Source organism: Labrus bergylta, chromosome 19 (assembly GCF_963930695.1).
Source record: "Labrus bergylta chromosome 19, fLabBer1.1, whole genome shotgun sequence".
Taxonomy (NCBI): Eukaryota; Metazoa; Chordata; class Actinopteri; order Labriformes; family Labridae; genus Labrus; species Labrus bergylta.
The window spans coordinates 20,033,520-20,052,054 of record NC_089213.1 but is presented as its reverse complement, the minus strand read 5'-3'; the positions used below and the strand labels follow the sequence as shown (position 1 = coordinate 20,052,054).

Here is an 18,535-nt window from a genome sequence, read left to right as displayed (position 1 = left end):
ATATGACAAAGCACTACCTACTGATGCCCATACATACGTCACGCTATGCTCCCCGAAAAAAAATGCTGAGAGACCTACACTCTGGAACTGTATAAAGAGTTAAATCCCAGACAGGGACTCTGCATGTGTGTGTGTGTGTGTGACAGGCGGAAAGGAGATTCAGTTACCCTTTACATAACCCCCCCTCCCATTCCTGGACACACACACATACATACACACACACACACACACACACACACACACACACACACACACACACACACACACACACACACACTCGTCAGAGGGGGAGGGGCTGTACAGCCAGTGGTAGACAGAAAATAAGGCTGCTCCACCCCCCTCTTGTCTCTCCTTCTCACCCCACTTGCCTATATTCCCTTCCTCCCTCTAAATCTTTTTTTGATCCCACCTCTCTCTCCATCATTTTTAATTCCAGGATCCTGTCTCCAAAGACTGGCTGTCTCTGTCGAGCACCGATTGGCTGTCACCTCTTTGTGCAGCGCAGATGACCTTCACCTTTAAGGTAAGTCATCTCGCTTCAAACATACAAGGTGGTAGGTTTATGTTCAATCAACCAGCATTTAACCAAATGACACGAGACTGTTGTCTGAGGTTAATCCTTGCTGTTACTGTAAACAGAGACTTAAATTTACAACAGTACTTCTGTTCCATATGCATTACCTTTAAAACACTTCACTAAAGATTAACTTAAGTTTTATTTGTTAATCAGGAAGTCATCAAAATGACGTTTCAGGTTCAATAACAAACTACATGAATAAAACCAACCTCTGAAAAGACACAAAGAAATCCAGGTAACATCTGACCCGCATTACTACACAAGAGAGGACAAGTTGGGTCAAACAGCCAGATCAGTTGGTTCACACTGATCCATTCAGACTGACTGCCAGGTCTAACCTCTGCCACTGTCGGTCATAAAGGGCTCATCAGTGTTCCTGTCAGACAGGTGCTCTCGTCTGAACATGACAAACATAAACATTATACAGTTGTTCTTTGCAGGGTTGTTCATTTTGTATTGCAATCGTGTTTTGAATTATCTGGGATGCATTTGAGGAAAAACTTAAAATTTAGGTGGTCAAATTTGTTCAACTGACGCAGTCTGACCCAGAACTTCCACCAGATACGTTTGCGTTGTGTGTCCACTCTGGTCCGTTATGGCTCAGTGCACCCATGTCCGTCAACACACCCCAAACAGCTCGAGTGCCAAGACAAAGGAATTCCCTCGGTAATTCTACAGATTCACTCGCAACAGCGCGGGATAATACGATGTATGTGCTATAAACCCGTATAAAACCCATTTAGAATAGATAGACAAACACACATATGCTCATTGTTCTGAACAGTCAAAACTGAGTGTTTTATTCTGAAAATAAAACCGGATGCTTTTATGTTGTTACAGTGTCTGACTTCCTATCCCGTTCGATCTTTTCTGTGATAAATCGATGCACCGTGCTCCGGCATCCGGCACAGATAGAAGCCACCGTGCAGCGTCTCAAACCCATTGGAATTGGCTCATTTTAAAGGTATCCCAAATCATATTGGTAATGGACTTATACATCGGTGCTCCTGGACGATTGAGCCAATTTAAAACCACACCGTCCTGGAACCTGTATTGTCAGAACCAGCTCTCAGCAGCCAACCAAATTGTCTGTTCAAGACTCACTGACAGCAGAACCTTAGTGAACAATAAAAGTGTTCATAAGGGCGACAAAAATTAAATTAGCAGAGCTTTCAGTTCACTTAACATTCTATTTTACCAGCTGCGAGATGTAGGGAAAATGCATTACAATAGATTGTCAATCCCCCCTTAATCTTTAGAGATATACTGACTAAATTCAGAATAAATAAACAACAGTTTATGTAAACTGAACAGCTCTCAGTGAATATTAAAATTATAAAATATATATTACAAGTCAGTTCTCTGTTTAACTTAGCCAAACATAGCTGACAGCTAGACCAACCATATGCTAACACAAACACACTAAAGCTGTTTTCACATATGCACTCCTGAAAATATCTAGATCATTTCAGGAGGACTGCTCCGGTGATTCTCCCGACCTGGCTGTTCATACATGCACCTCGCAGCGGGAGACGATCCCTGTCAGACAGGAAGGGGGGCGAGGGGTTTCTGGAGGTAAGACGAGACGTAAAAAAATGACGCAGAAGTAGCGGACGAAGCAACAGAGTCCACTATACGATGCTATAATGAGAATATTTGCCTTTATATCAATGCTACGTGTAGTCCAATGGAACCACAATATCAGTAAAAGAGCTAAGAACAACTTACTGTCGAACAGAAAACATAATGCAGCCATTTAATTACATACATGGCAGTTGTAGCAGTCTTGTTCATACAGTCTATGCACCGTACACAGGTCACAGGATATAAACCACGACCCTGTCCCACTCGCTCGAGCTGAGTTATCTGGATAATATCCTACTCTCAAATCAGCCCACTTGGACTTGCTGCTGAAAAAAATATTAGGGGGATGGCAGGCGAAACTCCAGCTGAAAAATGTGGCTGTTTGTGTTCATCCTGCAAATATCAGGAGTATTTCAGGAGTTTTCTGCAAGTGTACAATCCCTACAAGACACTAACAACCTCCACCTGAGCTTCATACCAATGCTCTGATATTATCTGTAAATTCTGTAATGAAACGATTCATCATTCAGAGACAAATGTATTTCTAGTTACATATTTTTATAATATGTTAATCTAGTCAACAAATAAAACATTGCTTTCCGATCCAAATCAGTGTATTAGTCAGACCTCTACCGTTGGACACACCAGTCTGCTTAAATCCCACATACGCAGACAGAGTGTTTACACCGGAGACAAACAGGATTAATATGTGTGCAGCACATGACACATGGCAAGAACCAGCATTCACAGACACAAGACTCATAGTGAGCAGTCAGCAGCACACAAACCTGGCTGCTGCTTGGATCTTACACATGGGAGGAAGAGAGAGCGAGTGAGAGAGAGATGGGAAACAGAGGGGGTCAGTCAGTGTGTGCTTAGAATAACCCTCAACCCAGCACACGTATCCAGGACGACCAAAGAAGGACGCAACCCCTCAATGGAGCCCTTCAGCTGACACACAACCACAAACTTTCTCCAAATTTTCCCCAACTCTCTTACCCCACCCAAAGCCTTTGTACCCCCCTCCATGCCTCTCTCCCAACCTCGTCCCCTGGTCAGTCAGCATTGTGCTCTGGATGAAAGTGCCTCTGTGTGTGGGAAGGGCAGAGTGGTGCATGGTGTGGCCTGGGACAGACTGAGTGCCAAGGCCACGGGACCCAGAGACCCGCCACACAAAATCAGGGACACACACACGCGCACGCACGCACACACGACATATATAAAAACTCACCTTGCAGCAGGCAGTCCTCTCTTTCCCAGGTCTGCTCGGACCCTCTCTCCAACGTGACGATAAATATCCACCAATGTTGTCATGGAGGCTTCTCGTACCTACACACAGAAGACATGAACCTGTTTTAAACTCGTACACAAAAACACACACACCTACACACAGATTTAACCATTTCACCATACTTGCACTCTTAAACCATGTAACAGTTGTTAAAGATTATGGTTAATTTGCCTTTATAATTCCATACAGATTACACTCTTTCTCCCTTGTCTGGGATTACCCAGATTTAGGGTTGCAAACACATTAAAAAGTAATCCCTTCAGGGCCCATTACCATTGCTTTAATGTGAGACAGCTGATTTGCTAGACATGTTGTGAAAACTGCTGTGATTGGGTGGTGGTGGGATGTTGTTAGAGGAATTCTCTGCGGCTGAAGGTGGGCGGGCCTGTCAAGGATGTTGATTGGCCGGGACAGTGTGTGGGTAGATGATCATTGGGTGGACGAGAGGAGCAGATTTCAGCTTTGGGGTGCAACTCCACAGGAAGTTAAACCAACCTCTCTCCATCCCTCTGTCTCTCTTTCTCTCTTACTCACACACACTCAGAAAGTAGCGTTGTGTGGGTTAATGATTGGGTTCTGGTGCTCATGAATCACCATTGAAGCTGGATGGGGGGTCTCTACAGAGCACTTCTCCTTACTAATAACAGTAATGATAACAGAGCGGCCTAAAGATGCCTGCCAACACATTCTGGATGCTGAGAGCTAAGCCACAAGCTAAGCAGAATGATACAAGGAACACAATGACCTCTATCCATTCAAACCAGTGTTTCCCATAGGTTTATCTGTTGGTATCCCTGGTTTTGGGGGAGGGGGGTTAACAGTAGCCTACATTTAAAGTACAATATATCAATTTCTGATTCAAAATAAATTAGGAAAAAAAAGATGTTGAACAACATTTCTTTGTTAGTATTTTAAATTGTGACTTGTGTGTTGGACGTGCCTGTTTGTTTAGCTTGTAGTCTAACATCAGTGTGATGGGTCTGTGACTGAAAACTACGTCAACAAGGGGTGGGGTCAAGGCTGCCAACCCAATCACAAGTTTGAAACAGTATCTGCATTCTAGAAATGCATTTCTCTGTTGGCCGAATGGGAGAGTGAAACATATCAAAGAATTGCATCTCTGCTGAAATTAAACAAGCGCACATAAATTACGTAAATTCCATGACTAAATTATTTTGAGTTTTTCTTTTGGAGTGGTGGGAGGTCGTGTTGGGGAGGCAGCTATCAACTCCAAATGAATGGCAGGGGAAACAATGTGAACACACACTGACATGTACTCACACAGATATAACAGTATAAAAAGCTACAAAGGCAACAATTTGATCATGTTCAATATTGAAAAACTGCTCTCTTACCTGTGGGTTCTGGTCTCCTGTCAGAGTGCAGATATGAGGAACTAGTTTACTGAGGCTCAGTGGCTGAGCTCCATACCTGAAACAGAGCCACAAGTATAGCATTACCACTGTGTGGTTCTAAAATGGACAAGTGGAATTCACAAAAGAGCGTCTGAGCAGAAGACAGACTTGAGTTGCTCTGCCCTTCCTTAGTTAATGATCTCATGCTGCTCTCCATTTTTTTAATACTCTTCTCTTCTTCGAACAAAAATGTCAGACTTGATTTCTAATGTCAACATAACACCCTGCCATACTGTTGCTTCAGCATCGCTCAGTATGACAACTTGATGCTCGATTGCTATGTCTCACGCTTGACCTCACAGTATGACAGTTTGTATGACATTGCCCAACCCCTAAAATATGCTAGTGATTAGTAAACAGCTGGCAGTAAGTCCATTGCCAACAATGGTCAAGAAGTTGATCTGTTTATTATTGTCGTATGGAGACTTCTGTGGTATTCTCTACAGCATGCAGCCTTCTTACATTTGTAGTGCACATCTCTGAGTTGCACGTGTGTCACATTTCTAAACATTTGCTCGTAACATTTTATCAATTTTAACCCTTTAGGAGCGTTGACACAGAAGCAATAACTAAATAAAAAGATGAAAACCCAGGATCGGAACATTACTTTGCAAAGTTTTACAACTCAGGACTAATAGACATCAATGCTCAAGTCAGTAAACACCTTAAGGTAGCAGATTAGCATTTAGCACAGAGGTGTCACTTTCCATTAGCAAAAACATGCTAAAACTAGCATTGCCATTCCAACAGCCGAGATATGCTGTGTGTGGAGACCTTTAAATGAAAAATAATGGATTCAGACTGATGTCAAACAAAGTGCAGCAGGCAGTCACCTGTTTAGTCTTATGTCAAATGTGGGTTTGAGTTTAACAACACTTTCATATTTAAAACACAGGTTTCAATAAGACGGCTATTGCATTTCTAAATTAAAAATATATTTTTGAAACTCCATGACAGCAAGTGTATATGCACATAAATGGTTCAAGAGCAAATGTCACATGACAAAAGTGGTGGTTCCCTTTTGTAGCATGTGCCCTCCTACAGCTAAGAAGATTAATCCTGCAGACAGAGACTTTGTGCGTTTCTTGAACGTACAAATCAGGGCATGCTCTTGTAGAGCCATAGAACTAATAAAGAAAAAGAAAAAAACCTCAATGTGCAGAACATGAATTATCTTAAACTGAACCTGAATTGATTACTTACTAAAAAATCTCAGAAAAATAATTCTTCATAATAATAAAATAAAATAAATCAACAAGTTGGTTTATAGTACAAGTTATATTAAATACACCTGTTGACATTTCAAATACATTATAAATTTTTTTAATAAATGTGTTATTTCACATCTCACTGTGGAAGTGACACAGATTAAGAAGAGGAAGTTACTCACACGCTGAGTGCGGCACTGAGACATAGGCAGATTCCCTCTCGACAGCGGAAGTTCTTGTGTTTAAAACCAGGAAGCAGCTTTTCCCAAACATACTGGAAGAGGAGATGGAAGATATTGACACAAAATTAAAAAAGGGTCAGTAGGAGTGAGTAGAGGCAAGTTAAATCAGGCAGCTTGTCTGGAGTTTGAGCAGATTATGGAGCACAGAGTACAGAAACAATCTGCAGAGATGTTCACTGGTGCTGAGATGGTAACACAAAGCATATTGCAGATGAAGCATATGTTATTCCTCTAATATCCAGAAGAGGGAGCCCACATGAAGGAATACCTCTGAGCTGTAATGATTATTTATTGATGCGGAGGTGGCTGTAATTTGTCTGCAGTCACTGATTTGTAACTGGATTGTGCGTTCTTCCAAATCACTACCATCAGGATATCAAATTAACTTTTTGGAATTGGTTGCTGCCAACTGACTCTTTGTACAGTAGAGAAAGCAAAACAGTTTTCACTTTAACATCTTTTTGTCTGTGTCTACACTTGAAATGCAACAGTCCTGAAATTGATAGAAATAAAAAAATATGTTTAATCTTAATCTACAGCCAAGTGATTAAAATATGTTTATTTTATTATATGAATCTGTGTGTGTGTGTGTGTGTGTGTGTGTGTGTCTGTCTCTCACTGTGGGCGAGGCAGTCTGCTCCATACAGCGAAGGATGAGTGCTTGGCTGTTCTCCCTGACCTGGTCCTTTCCGTCGCCCAGCCTGTCCACCAAAGCTGGCACAACTACAGGCAGAAAAAGAGGTCAACAAATGAGAAGGTTAGTCGATGGAGAGTGAGGGTTAGCGATGACAATGTTGTTGAATGTTCAGTATTTACATTTAGCAAAGGAGCAAAAGGGCCCACACATGACACTGAGTCTCTTCTGGATACAAATGGCAAAGACAATAAAGACTGCCCCCAAGTGGAGTGCTTTTACAAACACACTGATAAAGAATGACTGTATGACTATGTTTATTATTAGTGTCAGCCAAATTCACAAAAGCCTTTTATAACGTAAATAGTTATACCACTATCACCACCATGGCTCTGACATTATGAGGGGAGAAAGAGAACCGGACATGAGAAATGGACCATGACTAAAATAATGTCAAGATCATCCAATGCTTTCACGTCAGTTACACTTTATCTCACACACAACAGCTCCAGTAGCACGGCCTATATAACACAGTGATGCACACTGTAAAGACCCTCTGATTTTCTGGCATCCAACTAAAGTCTGAGGCTTCTGGCAAACACACAAATGTTTCAAATGATTACTCTAATCCTCGACAAAATGAGGAAGTGAGTTAGCAGAAGGGCCCTCAGCTTTGAGTGTATTTTCAGCTTTAATATCAAATCAACTTGTACTCGATAGCTTTATATTTGAAGGGCTGCCATTTGTGGGCGCTAATATGAATGAATAATCTTCAGCGAGGGACTCATTTAAAGATCGAGTCTAGTAATATTCAGTATTCTCGTAAAAATCCAATTTCTAAAGCAAAATAAACATGATGTATTCCTAGGTAAAGTCTGATATGGCTTATTCCCCTGTGTCCAAAAGCTTTAGATGTTTTTCAACATGATCAAAATGAGCACAGCAGTATCTGCTTCTTTTTTTTTATTTTTTTATAAATCAATCCCAAATAAACCGTCAGCTTTTAAAAACATCAATTGCACCAAATGTGCAGCTTTACAGTACCCCAATCCAATGAACTATTTACTCCTGTTCAATGACAGTTTTGAAAAATAACTGTATGCATTTATATTTTAGGAAATAGAGATATTTATATAGATATATATAGATCATATAGATAGTTAACTGATTGAATTTGATAAAAAAAAAAGTCTTTATCGTGTTTCTGTCAGCCTTTCAATATGCGTTTGTCAAGTATTTTTATACATTTGCAACAATGAAAATCAGATTTATATTTCAGTCTGAGTCATAACCATAAAGGTTCAGACTAACACAAGTTTCTGTGAGACTTGTCATTTGTTGCAAAACCTTCGCTTGCTTTGACTGTGTATAAATCCACAACATACAACTGTTTATTCACCTTTTCTTTGTCTACATATAGACAATCATGTTAAAAAAACGAAGTATCCAATACAATACCAGTAAATCTTTCATTGTTTGACCATGAGACAGATTTCTTAGCAACTCAAAATCAAGACTGCCCTTTAAAATTTAAAAATAGACACACAACACACACACACTTCTACCCACATTCTCAGTCTGAGACTTCAGAGAGGGTAGTGATGTCATCACTATTTTCCCTGTTCTGTGTGTGTGTGTGTGTGTGTGTGTGTGTGTGTGTGTGTGTGTGTGTGTGTGTGTGTGTGTGTGTGTGTGTGTGTGTGTGTGTGTGTGTGTGTGTGTGTGTGTGTGTGTGTGTGTGTACGCGTGCGTACATTATGTTACCATAACACATGGTTGCCAATGGCGACAAAGGACAATACCCTCAGTCAGAAAACTGAGAGGGGGGCTTTGTTGCACTAAATGTCATCTGCTGAAAATGGATAGAAACACACACACAACTTGATTGTCATGTGGCAATTCCTTTTTTGTCATATTTCAAGCTGCTGATGAGCCAATCACAGCACTTTCTAAAATGCCTGCCAGTGCCACAACAAACAAGTAAGTTTAAAACATGTCAAAGTCCTGCTGTATGTGATCTGTATGTTTCATTTCCATTTGTCTTCTCTCACACCTGGGAGTTTTGAATAAAAACATGCACACACATTCAGTGCAGGCAATGAGTCAGTCCTGGAGATCAATACAATCACTCAGTCTCTATGATCTCATCCTCCTCCCTTCTGTTAGTGTGCATGTGTTTTCGTGCCTTTGTGTGTGTGTGTGTGTGTGTGTGTGGGAGTAGGGTGGGTGCATGGAAAAGGATAGAGAGAGAGAGAGAGAGAGAGAGAGAGAGAGAGCACAGGAAAGGAGAGATGGAAGTCAGAGGAAGGGAGTATCAGAGAGATGTTTTTGCCATCAATGTGAAACACACACTTCCAATGCACTCACTCATGCTCAGAGCCAGTGAGCAGGATAATATGTGTGTGTGTGTGTGTGTGTGTGTGTGTGTGTGTGTGTGTGTGTGTGTGTGTGTGTGTGTGTGTGTGTGTGTGTGTGTGTGTGTGTGTGTGTGTGTGTGTGTGTGTGTGTGTGTGTGTGTGTGTTAGGCAGACTTTTCACAGTATGACAGGTCCACTCATCCCAAAGCTGCACTGCAGGTCTGAGTGTGTTTGCGGGGGGATAAGAGCCCGTCCGGCTGACAAAGACAGCTGGTGACACCTTAAGCGGGCACAGACAAGAGCCTGCCACTGACATAACACACTATATCGCAGAGCATGAAATATGATACAGGACTCAGTGTTTGAGGTCATATAGATCTGAGGTGTGGTTTTAAGGAGGATTGAAAGAGCTAGAGTATGCTAGACAACTCAGAGCCTAAATATAGAGACTAAGATGTAAAACAGAGAAGCATGGGATGCCAGGCTTCAGAGGAAATTCATCTCAGAGGAAGCACAAAGTGGAAGTGAGAGAAAAAGTGGAAGGACATATGCAAAAATGGTAGTTTACCAAACAATATATAAAAAATGTTGAACTACAGTACAGAGTACAGAGTAGTGCTGTTCAGTACTGATAAAAGTACTTTTTCAGCCTAAAGGAAATCATGGTGGGGACAGGGGGATATCTTACCTGTTCCTAGGTATCCTTTGAACCGCTCTCCCATGCGGTCCAGAAACGCACCACAGATGTCTATCCCCAACAACGCCACCTGCAAAACACAGAATGAAAGAGAGAACAAGGTTATAGTAGGTCAAACTAAATAGTTCAGTACATTTATTAAGCAATACACATAATTGCAAGCAAATGACAATTCCAGCAGTTTCCTGTCACATTGAGCAAATTGAGCAAATTTCAACCAGTTCAGAGGTTTTTAGAATATCTTAACTCGGCATATTAAACAGGTTAAAAAGAAAGCTGAATCACACTGTCTCCCCAGTTGTGCTGTCTCTGCAAACAGCCAAGTCTGTGAAAGGTACATTTTTCAAGCTCAGTCAGTCTGCAAACAGCTTTTTAATCTGATCTGAGTCCCTCAAATTCTGACATCAGTATGAGTCTTCCAGTGCAAGACACAGACAAACTGTATTCTGTATCAAACTGCCACTTGAAGAGTCACGAGAGAAAAGAAAATAGAGAATAAGTCGAAACTGGAACTAGACGGTCCTATTGGAAATCTTATTGTAAACACATTAAAAGAGCTCCCACAGCTTGCAAATCGATGTTGCCCCATTACAGCAAATTATTTTCTATAATGGGAGCCCCTTTGCAGTTCAGTCTGATGATCTGATGTATTAAAGTGACAAGGAGCTGCAAACTGACTGAGCTGCACTGCAAAGTAATGTAAACTGCAACGCTGGGCTACTTTTGCATCCACCTGTTTGGTTTGCTTTAAGTTTGAATGTACAAATAAAAATCCATATACCGCTGCCTTGCCAGCTGAATACATTGACAAAAAGCGTGGAAAGCTTCAAAAACAACAAGAAGCTTTAAGAAGGTGTCTAGAAACATACCAATACACATGAGTTTGCATCATCACCATAAAACCTCAGAGGATATTTAATTTTGAGTTCTTAAAGTATGATTTTATATTTTTTACTGCTATATGCAAATTGGATTTCCTCTTGCTCAGACCGCAGAAAGATAAGTGTATTGATGTTGGATGTTACAGGGACTGTTATTAACACAAAGGCAGAGCCAAAATGTATTAAATGCAATTTCATTTCAACAGTTTCATTTTTTTGTAGTTTATTCTGTGTACCATACAATTATCCTGAAATAAGATTTGTCAAAAGTCACAATAACTCCTCTTGTTCTCAGTATAAGAAATTGCAATATTATGAACATCTGTATTGTGACTGTATCATGTAAAAATCATACCAATACACAGCCCTACTTAATGAGTGGACTTTAAAGTGTCAGTAAGGACTTCCTTAAGTGTGGTACCTGGCTGAGGTTGAAAATGTGTTCGTATGGAGAAAGAGAAGACGCTCTAGTAATCAGAAAAAAGTCTCAGAATCTAACAGCTGTAGCACTTACGTAACACTTTGTTGTGTCCTCTTATACCATCTGGATAACAGCAGCTAATTGAAGCACACGTCCATTAGACATTTGGTAAAAATCTAGAGACTTTTGGGAATCAGCGCGTTTGCTGAATCTATCTGTGGAGTTAAATGTTGAGGTGACACTGAGTGGAAACTTCATGAAATACATTCACAACGTCATCTGGTTCTGTCATACAAGAAAAATATGCCTGTGATATGACTCTTCAGGGGAAGGTAGTCTGGAGCTGTGTCTGCTGGTGAAGCTGAGTTTTCCACTGTGTTTCTGATTAGGATCACATCCCACACTGCGCTGTACTCCTGGAATGCTTGTTTTGGCAGAGCTGCTGTAACGCTGAACAGTCCAAAGAGAGAATCCACTAAAACGCTAAACTCTGAAACTGCTCTTACTGGTTGACTGCAGTTTTTTCCCTATTTTAGTCAAAGGGAGAGCAGAGCTAGGTGACTAAAGAAATAAAAAAAGGGGGGGAGGATGAGGGTGATGAGGTAAAATGTATGATCGATGGTTAAGTACTACAACAACAGAAGAAGGAACATGAGCTCGGGGTCATGATGACTCCAACATACTGACCTAATTTAAGGTGGAGGATGGGAGGGAAAACAGCAGGAGAAAAAAGAAACAGTACAGGAAGAAAACTGCCTGGAAGGCCTACCCCTCCCCCCTGCTCCACCCAGCACCCCAACAAGCCTGGCACCCACTACCATATGGCATCTTTTCTTGAAGAGAGAAAGAGAGCAGGAGACAAGGAATGGGAGGTACAAATCACCTTCAACGGGGAAAAAAATAAAAAGGATGAGATGTTTTCTCTTTTTGAACAGGCCTCCAACATGAATAAAGTCAGAATTGGCCTACTGAAGGTAAAAAACATGTCAACAGGGCACTTGGGTATCACCCAAAATAAAAAAACACAAGGACAAACAGCGTCTATTTTGGCACATATGCTAAAGCATCTCTACTCTGCAGGTTTTATATCATCAGAGCAGCTGAGGTATGCTGATGGTGAAAAAGGTCAATATTGACCTCCTCAGTATGAATGGTTCTTTGTGATGACAGAATGGTGGCTCAGCCTGCTAATTGGCATACCATGTACAGGTATTACTCTGGATTCTAGAGAGGCTTAAAGTGAGTCTTGGACAGAAAAACAGGGTCTTAGACTCACAGCAGCAGCTGAAATGAGCACCAAGAGTGAGACAAGGGCTGAAACAGTTGGACCATTCACCCATTAAAGCGAGTTAGACAGAAATTAGGCAACAACAAATTAAGACACCGATTAACTTTTAGTGATTTATCAAGCAAAACTCTTAATCATTTGCTGGGTTTACTTAAAAACTCTGAAAACTAGGATGAGTTGTTTTAAACTGTTTCATAATCATTTTAGATGGAATATTTTGGTTTAGTAAATATCCAGCATGGCACCCCTGGCCCTGTGGTCTTCACTTTTTGACAAATAATATATATTGATCAAACTAAAATACATATATTATCATAATTTAAAATACATGTTACACTCGCTGATGGCATAGTAAAGAGTCCTACAGTATATGTATGTTGAAGTCCATTCTCAGGCAGTGTGGCTAAATTTACACTCATTTTCATCTCTTTGGTCATGCGCAATAGGTAGGTAGAAAGCAAATTGTTGCACTGTTGCAGGGAATTTATTCCTACAAAGCAAGAGCTGACATGGCTATGGTTCATCCAACGGCAGATTACATTGAGCTACTTTATTGCCCTATAAGCCTTGGCACATTTATAACATGAGAGGTTTTGTGTTGGCCCATAGCACTGCTTAAAGTGATGCCCAACATGAGTGATGATGATGATGTCAACAGATTGGGAGCTACATATCTAATCTACTTATGATAAAAAAAAATAAAAAACACCAAAAATGTCCGAAAGCTGAAACATATTACTGCTGGAATGCTTTTTTGACCAGCTTTGATCAGATTCTCCTTTTTATGTCTCTTTAAGGGTCAACTGCTCTTGGAAATTCAAAGGAACAAAGTTGAAATTGCAATACATAATACAGTTAACACACAAATTCGCACACAGAGCTACAGACACCTTAACTTACACACCAAGAATTGTTCTATTCTAGGGCATCAGTGTAGTGCTTATACTATTGTTTAGGAGGTGTTTAACTCATTCTTATACTCAGAGGTTCCTTTTAAAAGATGAACTTGGTCCATTAAACCAATAAAGACACTAAATAAAGTGAGTTTCAGGTTTTAAAATTAGAATCACTCTTCAACACTCAGGCAAAAACAGAAGGTCCAATGAGGGGGGTTGCCAGCAGAGCAACAATCAATGCCAACAAAATTGACTTCCTGTTACCATTTTTTGTCAGAAATGTCTTTCAGCTTTGTTCTAATCGGTTTCCCCCTCTCTTTAACAGATGACAACCACCTCCCCTACACAAAGCTCAAACAAACAGAGTTGTTGGTCTACTAGCATGTGTTTTAAATACAAGCAAAATTCTACAGATAGAAACGGTTATTATTGTTTACAATCAATATGAGCTGTTGTCCGTCAAAAATCCAAATTTTAACACTTCATTTATTTACCCACCACGGTGGTCGGTAGGTTGAGCAATCGATATTGCCTTGTGAGTGCACTACCAACCAAATGTTTGTATTTAAACCATTAATGACGGTATGGGAAAAACCATGTTGTGTCTTCGTATTGATACTAGTTTACCGTCCACCACTAACATCAGTCTGCTGGCAGAAATAGCCCTCTATCAGTCCAGCCAGTGTTCAGTAATCTGCCATTGCTGCCCATTAATACATTATACAATATTAATGCCCTCTGTTAGCATCTCACATAGGCACTGGGGCCTTTGTGACTTAGTGAGAGCAGCGTGCATAAAGTGAATCTGCTGCTATACCGACTGAAAGAAGAAAGAAAGAGACTTAAACTGACTCACTGTCAAAAACTAGACCCAGACAGAGACAAAGGAAACAGAGATGAAGAGAGCCCCAGACAGATGAAATACAGGATCATATCCAGTCCTAAAAGAGGAACTTGGGTGCGACAGTCGCCTTCTTCAAGCATTTATATCTCTAAGAATCATGACTTGTGTTTTCCGCTCACCTACCATTCCCTATCTATCAGTGCAGTTCTTGATTTTCCATCTTACTCTTTCATCCTCAGCCTCTTGTCAACTCTACATCAGCCCGCCATTTTTTCCCTCCCCTTGCACTGACTCAGCATACCGCTTAACAGCTGAGTCCTCTTCCTCTCACTTGACAGAGAGCAAATCAGCATCACTAAAAGCCTGCTATGCAAGGGCCTCTGGGGGTCACAACATGCTCACTCATCACGTCTGACACTGACCTGAGCTCAGATTACTGTATCTGTCACCCAGATAAAAGAACAAATCACACGAAGGCCTTAAACTTCTTCTGACGAAACTCTTGGTGGTGGTAGGGATGACGTGGTTAACCAGTTTAGCGTTTAATTAATCCTAGAGACTCGGCTAAATCGTGTGTGTGTTCTAACTCTCAAAAAAAGGCAGAATATTAGTTTTGATGCAACCTGCACATAAGGAAGCTGTTGCACATCAGCTAAACGCGCTGTCTTCATCAAGCTACACTACATTAGCTTTACTATGGCAGAGGGAACAAGCTTTGTATCTACACATCAAACTCGATTTGTTTGGCACCTTATCGGAGGGACATTACGTTAGTGGCAAGTTATTCAATGAAACATCAAGTTGGTGAAGAATGAAATATAAATGTGTCACTTACAACAAATGGCGTAGTGGTGACAGTTTGGCTTCAGTGTAATGTAAACAAACAGCAGTATTCCTTGCATGTCGTCTATTAAACGTCTGTGTGCAGTTAACACTCATTAAGTTAAAATACCAGATGGGAAAAATGAAGCCTTTGCTGCATTTTTAGTTCAAACAGAATATACGGTACATAAGATTTATCTTATATTTAACACCAAAAGGACATAGACTATGATTCATTATCACTTAAATTATTTTTTATGTTTCAACTAGAGTCAACTCCAACTAGTTTCCAGTGCTTTGTACTGGAATATTTGATTACGTTGTTATTTCTGTCTTCAAAATTACAGCAATAAGTATCATGTTTAATTTTCATAATCCATTAATGTGATTTTATAAATTAGTAGTGTTGTGGAGTTAATGCAAAAAATAATCGAGATCACCGTGAAATCGGAATTATTTCACAGATCTGGATGTCAAAATCTATAATCGTTGCATCCCTTGGTGGTGGATTTATGGGAGGTGATGGGTCATTTTTCAAATCCAATATGTTTGTTCTGATCGGTCATTTTATAGGATTTAACAAAATTGAAAGAGATGACTGAATCAAAGAACATGAAACTGTCATGATTCAGTGAAAATGATGGAAATCGAACATTTTTCAACATTAATTTTCAAAGAAATACCTGAATGGTTTGCTCATATGTCGGCATACATTTAAAAATACTCCTTTTACAAAACATATCCAATGGAAAATTGCTAAGACTAGAATTCGAGACAAGGGGGTGATGCTTTTGTTATGCTGAGTACACAATTTCCTCTATCTACTAACAGCGTCCTTCAGATCTATGCAAAGTTAGTCATTTCAAAAGGAGAATATGGAGTGAATTATCAGCATACCTAAAAAAAGGTTGAGACTATTTAAACTTATCTGGATCAGTTTGATAGCCTAGGAAAAATCTCACATTCCCCAGTTTCTTTTGTATGGCAAAGACCAAGGGACCATACACACAGAGTAAGCAGGGGACAGAAGAGATATGATGTGAAAGGGGAAAATAAGCGGTTAAGCGAGTGTGTGTGTTTATGAGTGAGAGAAAAGGAGTGAAAAAAATAAGCATGGATGAAGGGAAAGCATACAGTAGGTCACAACAATGAATCTTCTGACCCTTCCCCCATCCCATCCAGGGCTCAGTCGTCTACAGTCGTGTTAAGGGGACAATGGGTCCCCTTAACACAGACAGTCTGAGGCAAAACAATATCAATTCTTCAGAACCATGACCATTCGTCCCTCTGACATGTTAATTAATTTAAATATGTATTCCTCTTGTGATCCAAGAAAAGACTACAAGGCTCTGAGAAGGAAGCTGTTTCTATATGTTAAAGAATTGCTATATAAAATGCGAATAAGATGCTGTTGTGTTTGCCATGCCTGAGGTTTAAGGGACAGCCAGTTTAATAAACTATGTATTTCAACGATATGGATGTCCCCTTTATTACTCTGAGCTGGTGACAGCTCGTTTGAAATGCCTTTTCTCTGTTGTTGTTCTCTAATTGAAACGTACCTCCTCACAAATAACATTAAATTGCCATTACTGATACAACTCCGCTGTCACAAGGACAGATACAAGAAATCTTTCTTACCGAAAGGCCATAACTCTGTACAACAGCTCACCTCATGTGAGCAGAGAACTGTCATCATGATAATATCTGTCTCTCCTTTACTGTAATCTGTTCTGCACATGTTAAAAATACAAATTATCCCTGCACTCATGTTCACTTCATTTGTCTGTCTACTCGCTGTTATATTGTATAGTTTCTGCTTATAATATGTCTACACTCATGCAACTTAACTTATGTCAATACTGTCCATTTACAACTCTGTTCTTGCACATTTACATTTGATCTTTCATATTTAATTTATAACCATTTATGACTCTGTTCTTGCACATTTACATTCAATCTTCCATATTTAAGACTAGTAATGCTTAGTTAAATCCTGGTTGTATATATTCACATTCTTAGTTTTTATATTTTTAGTACTTATTTACTTTGTATTTAATATTATATTATGTTTAAATTTGCTAACGTAGTGGTTTTTTACTCATATTGTGTGTTTGATAACCTGCTGCTGTAACGCAACAATTTCCCAGTTTGGGATCAGTAAAGTAATTATATTCTGTTACTCTTCCATCTCCTGTAGAGGGTGACTGCTACAATGACACTGCGATAGCCTCAAACAATGACCGGCTGATATGTCTCACCTTGTAATTGCTGCTGTTCACCCATCCCGTTAACTCGTCCACGGTCTTATCCAGCCGGGGTTTGTCCTGCTCCACGTCCTGGGAGCGTTGTGGGTCGTTCAGGTAGTCAATGAGGTCCTGACCCACCTGCAGCCTACGGGTAACATCTTTCTGCAGTACCTGCTGGTAAAAATAGTCCATGTTGTCATGCTCCTCCATTGGGCACTCAGGGGCCAGCACCTGAAGCCGGCCGAGGACAGAAGACCGAGGAGGGGAGGACGGAGTCGGAAAAAGATTTGAGCTGTAATCCCGTGGAGGCGGTTTGGACTGCGTATAAATGCTGTTTGATCATCAACACGCAATTCCTTTTAGAAAATATAAATCAATTCTCCACATCGAGCATCCTATCTGAATCAAAAGCTCAACTTTGTAATGTTATGACAAAGACGTTAGCTTCCTTTCTTTCTTTACCACGTTAGCTCTGAATATTAACTTAAAACTTCGAGAAAGTTCTGGAAACATTGGATTGTAGCGGACCCCGATGGGTTCCTACGATATATCCGCGACAAAAACAGGCTATGAACTCTGGTTTGGCTATCTGTTATGCTAACAAAAACAGCAGGTAGCTGGTTAGCACAGCGACCTAAACAACGACAGACAGCTAGCTCCGGTAGCTAACGTTGTTTTCCCGCAGGCCTGACGCCTGGCTCCGCTCCGCTTTTCATGACCACAGGATGGAAAGTCTGCTCTCTGCTGTCAACTCATGCAGTGGGAAAGTTGCACCAAAACTTTCAAAATGAGGCCTCGGCTCCAGTGACTGCTTCTCTTTAATCCAGGAATAAACGCGGCTAATATTAAGAGAGTTAAGAGGCGCTAAAAGCCTGCGCGCTGCCGGTGACTGACTGCAGTTTATCAGGGGGCGCAACCGAGCAACGATCAGGCCGATGGGTCTTCAGGCACCGCACAGCTAGCCAACACGATGCCTGGCTAAAAATGTCGAATATTTTGAATGCTATTTGAGCGTAATATGGACCCCGAGTTTACTCAAATAGGTAGATGGAAGAACCAGTAGTAAGTCAAATTAGACTTTCTGTCATTAATTATTATTACACAAGTATTTTTGACGTTCATGGATCAAATC

The 18,535-nt window shown here is 40.5% G+C and overlaps 1 protein-coding gene and 1 long non-coding RNA gene across 42 annotated transcripts in view; one reads left to right on the top strand and one right to left on the bottom strand.

Moving 5' to 3' along the window:
- clasp2 (cytoplasmic linker associated protein 2) overlaps nt 1-18,311 on the bottom strand; it is a 55,303-nt gene extending 36,992 nt beyond the window's left edge. For 36 of the 39 annotated variants that reach the window (XM_065948410.1, XM_065948411.1, XM_065948414.1 and 33 more), the window contains exons 1-6: nt 17,416-18,311; nt 9,997-10,075; nt 6,937-7,040; nt 6,258-6,349; nt 4,808-4,883; nt 3,393-3,490 (exon numbers count right to left, since the gene is read on the bottom strand). In XM_065948410.1, the coding sequence (XP_065804482.1) occupies nt 3,393-3,490; nt 4,808-4,883; nt 6,258-6,349; nt 6,937-7,040; nt 9,997-10,075; nt 17,416-17,613 (647 nt within the window). In that variant the 5' untranslated portion in view covers nt 17,614-18,311. The remainder of the gene's footprint in view (nt 1-3,392; nt 3,491-4,807; nt 4,884-6,257; nt 6,350-6,936; nt 7,041-9,996; nt 10,076-17,415) is intronic. The other 3 variants (XM_065948440.1, XM_065948439.1, XM_065948443.1) reach the window with 1 other exon arrangement.
- The window catches only part of LOC136177146 (uncharacterized), a 23,742-nt gene continuing 5,209 nt past the window's right edge, over nt 3-18,535 (top strand). The window contains exons 1-2 of one of the 3 annotated variants that reach the window (XR_010664786.1): nt 3-523; nt 6,951-7,074. This is a non-coding gene — a long non-coding RNA (uncharacterized lncRNA). The remainder of the gene's footprint in view (nt 524-6,950; nt 7,075-18,535) is intronic. The other 2 variants (XR_010664784.1, XR_010664785.1) reach the window with 2 other exon arrangements.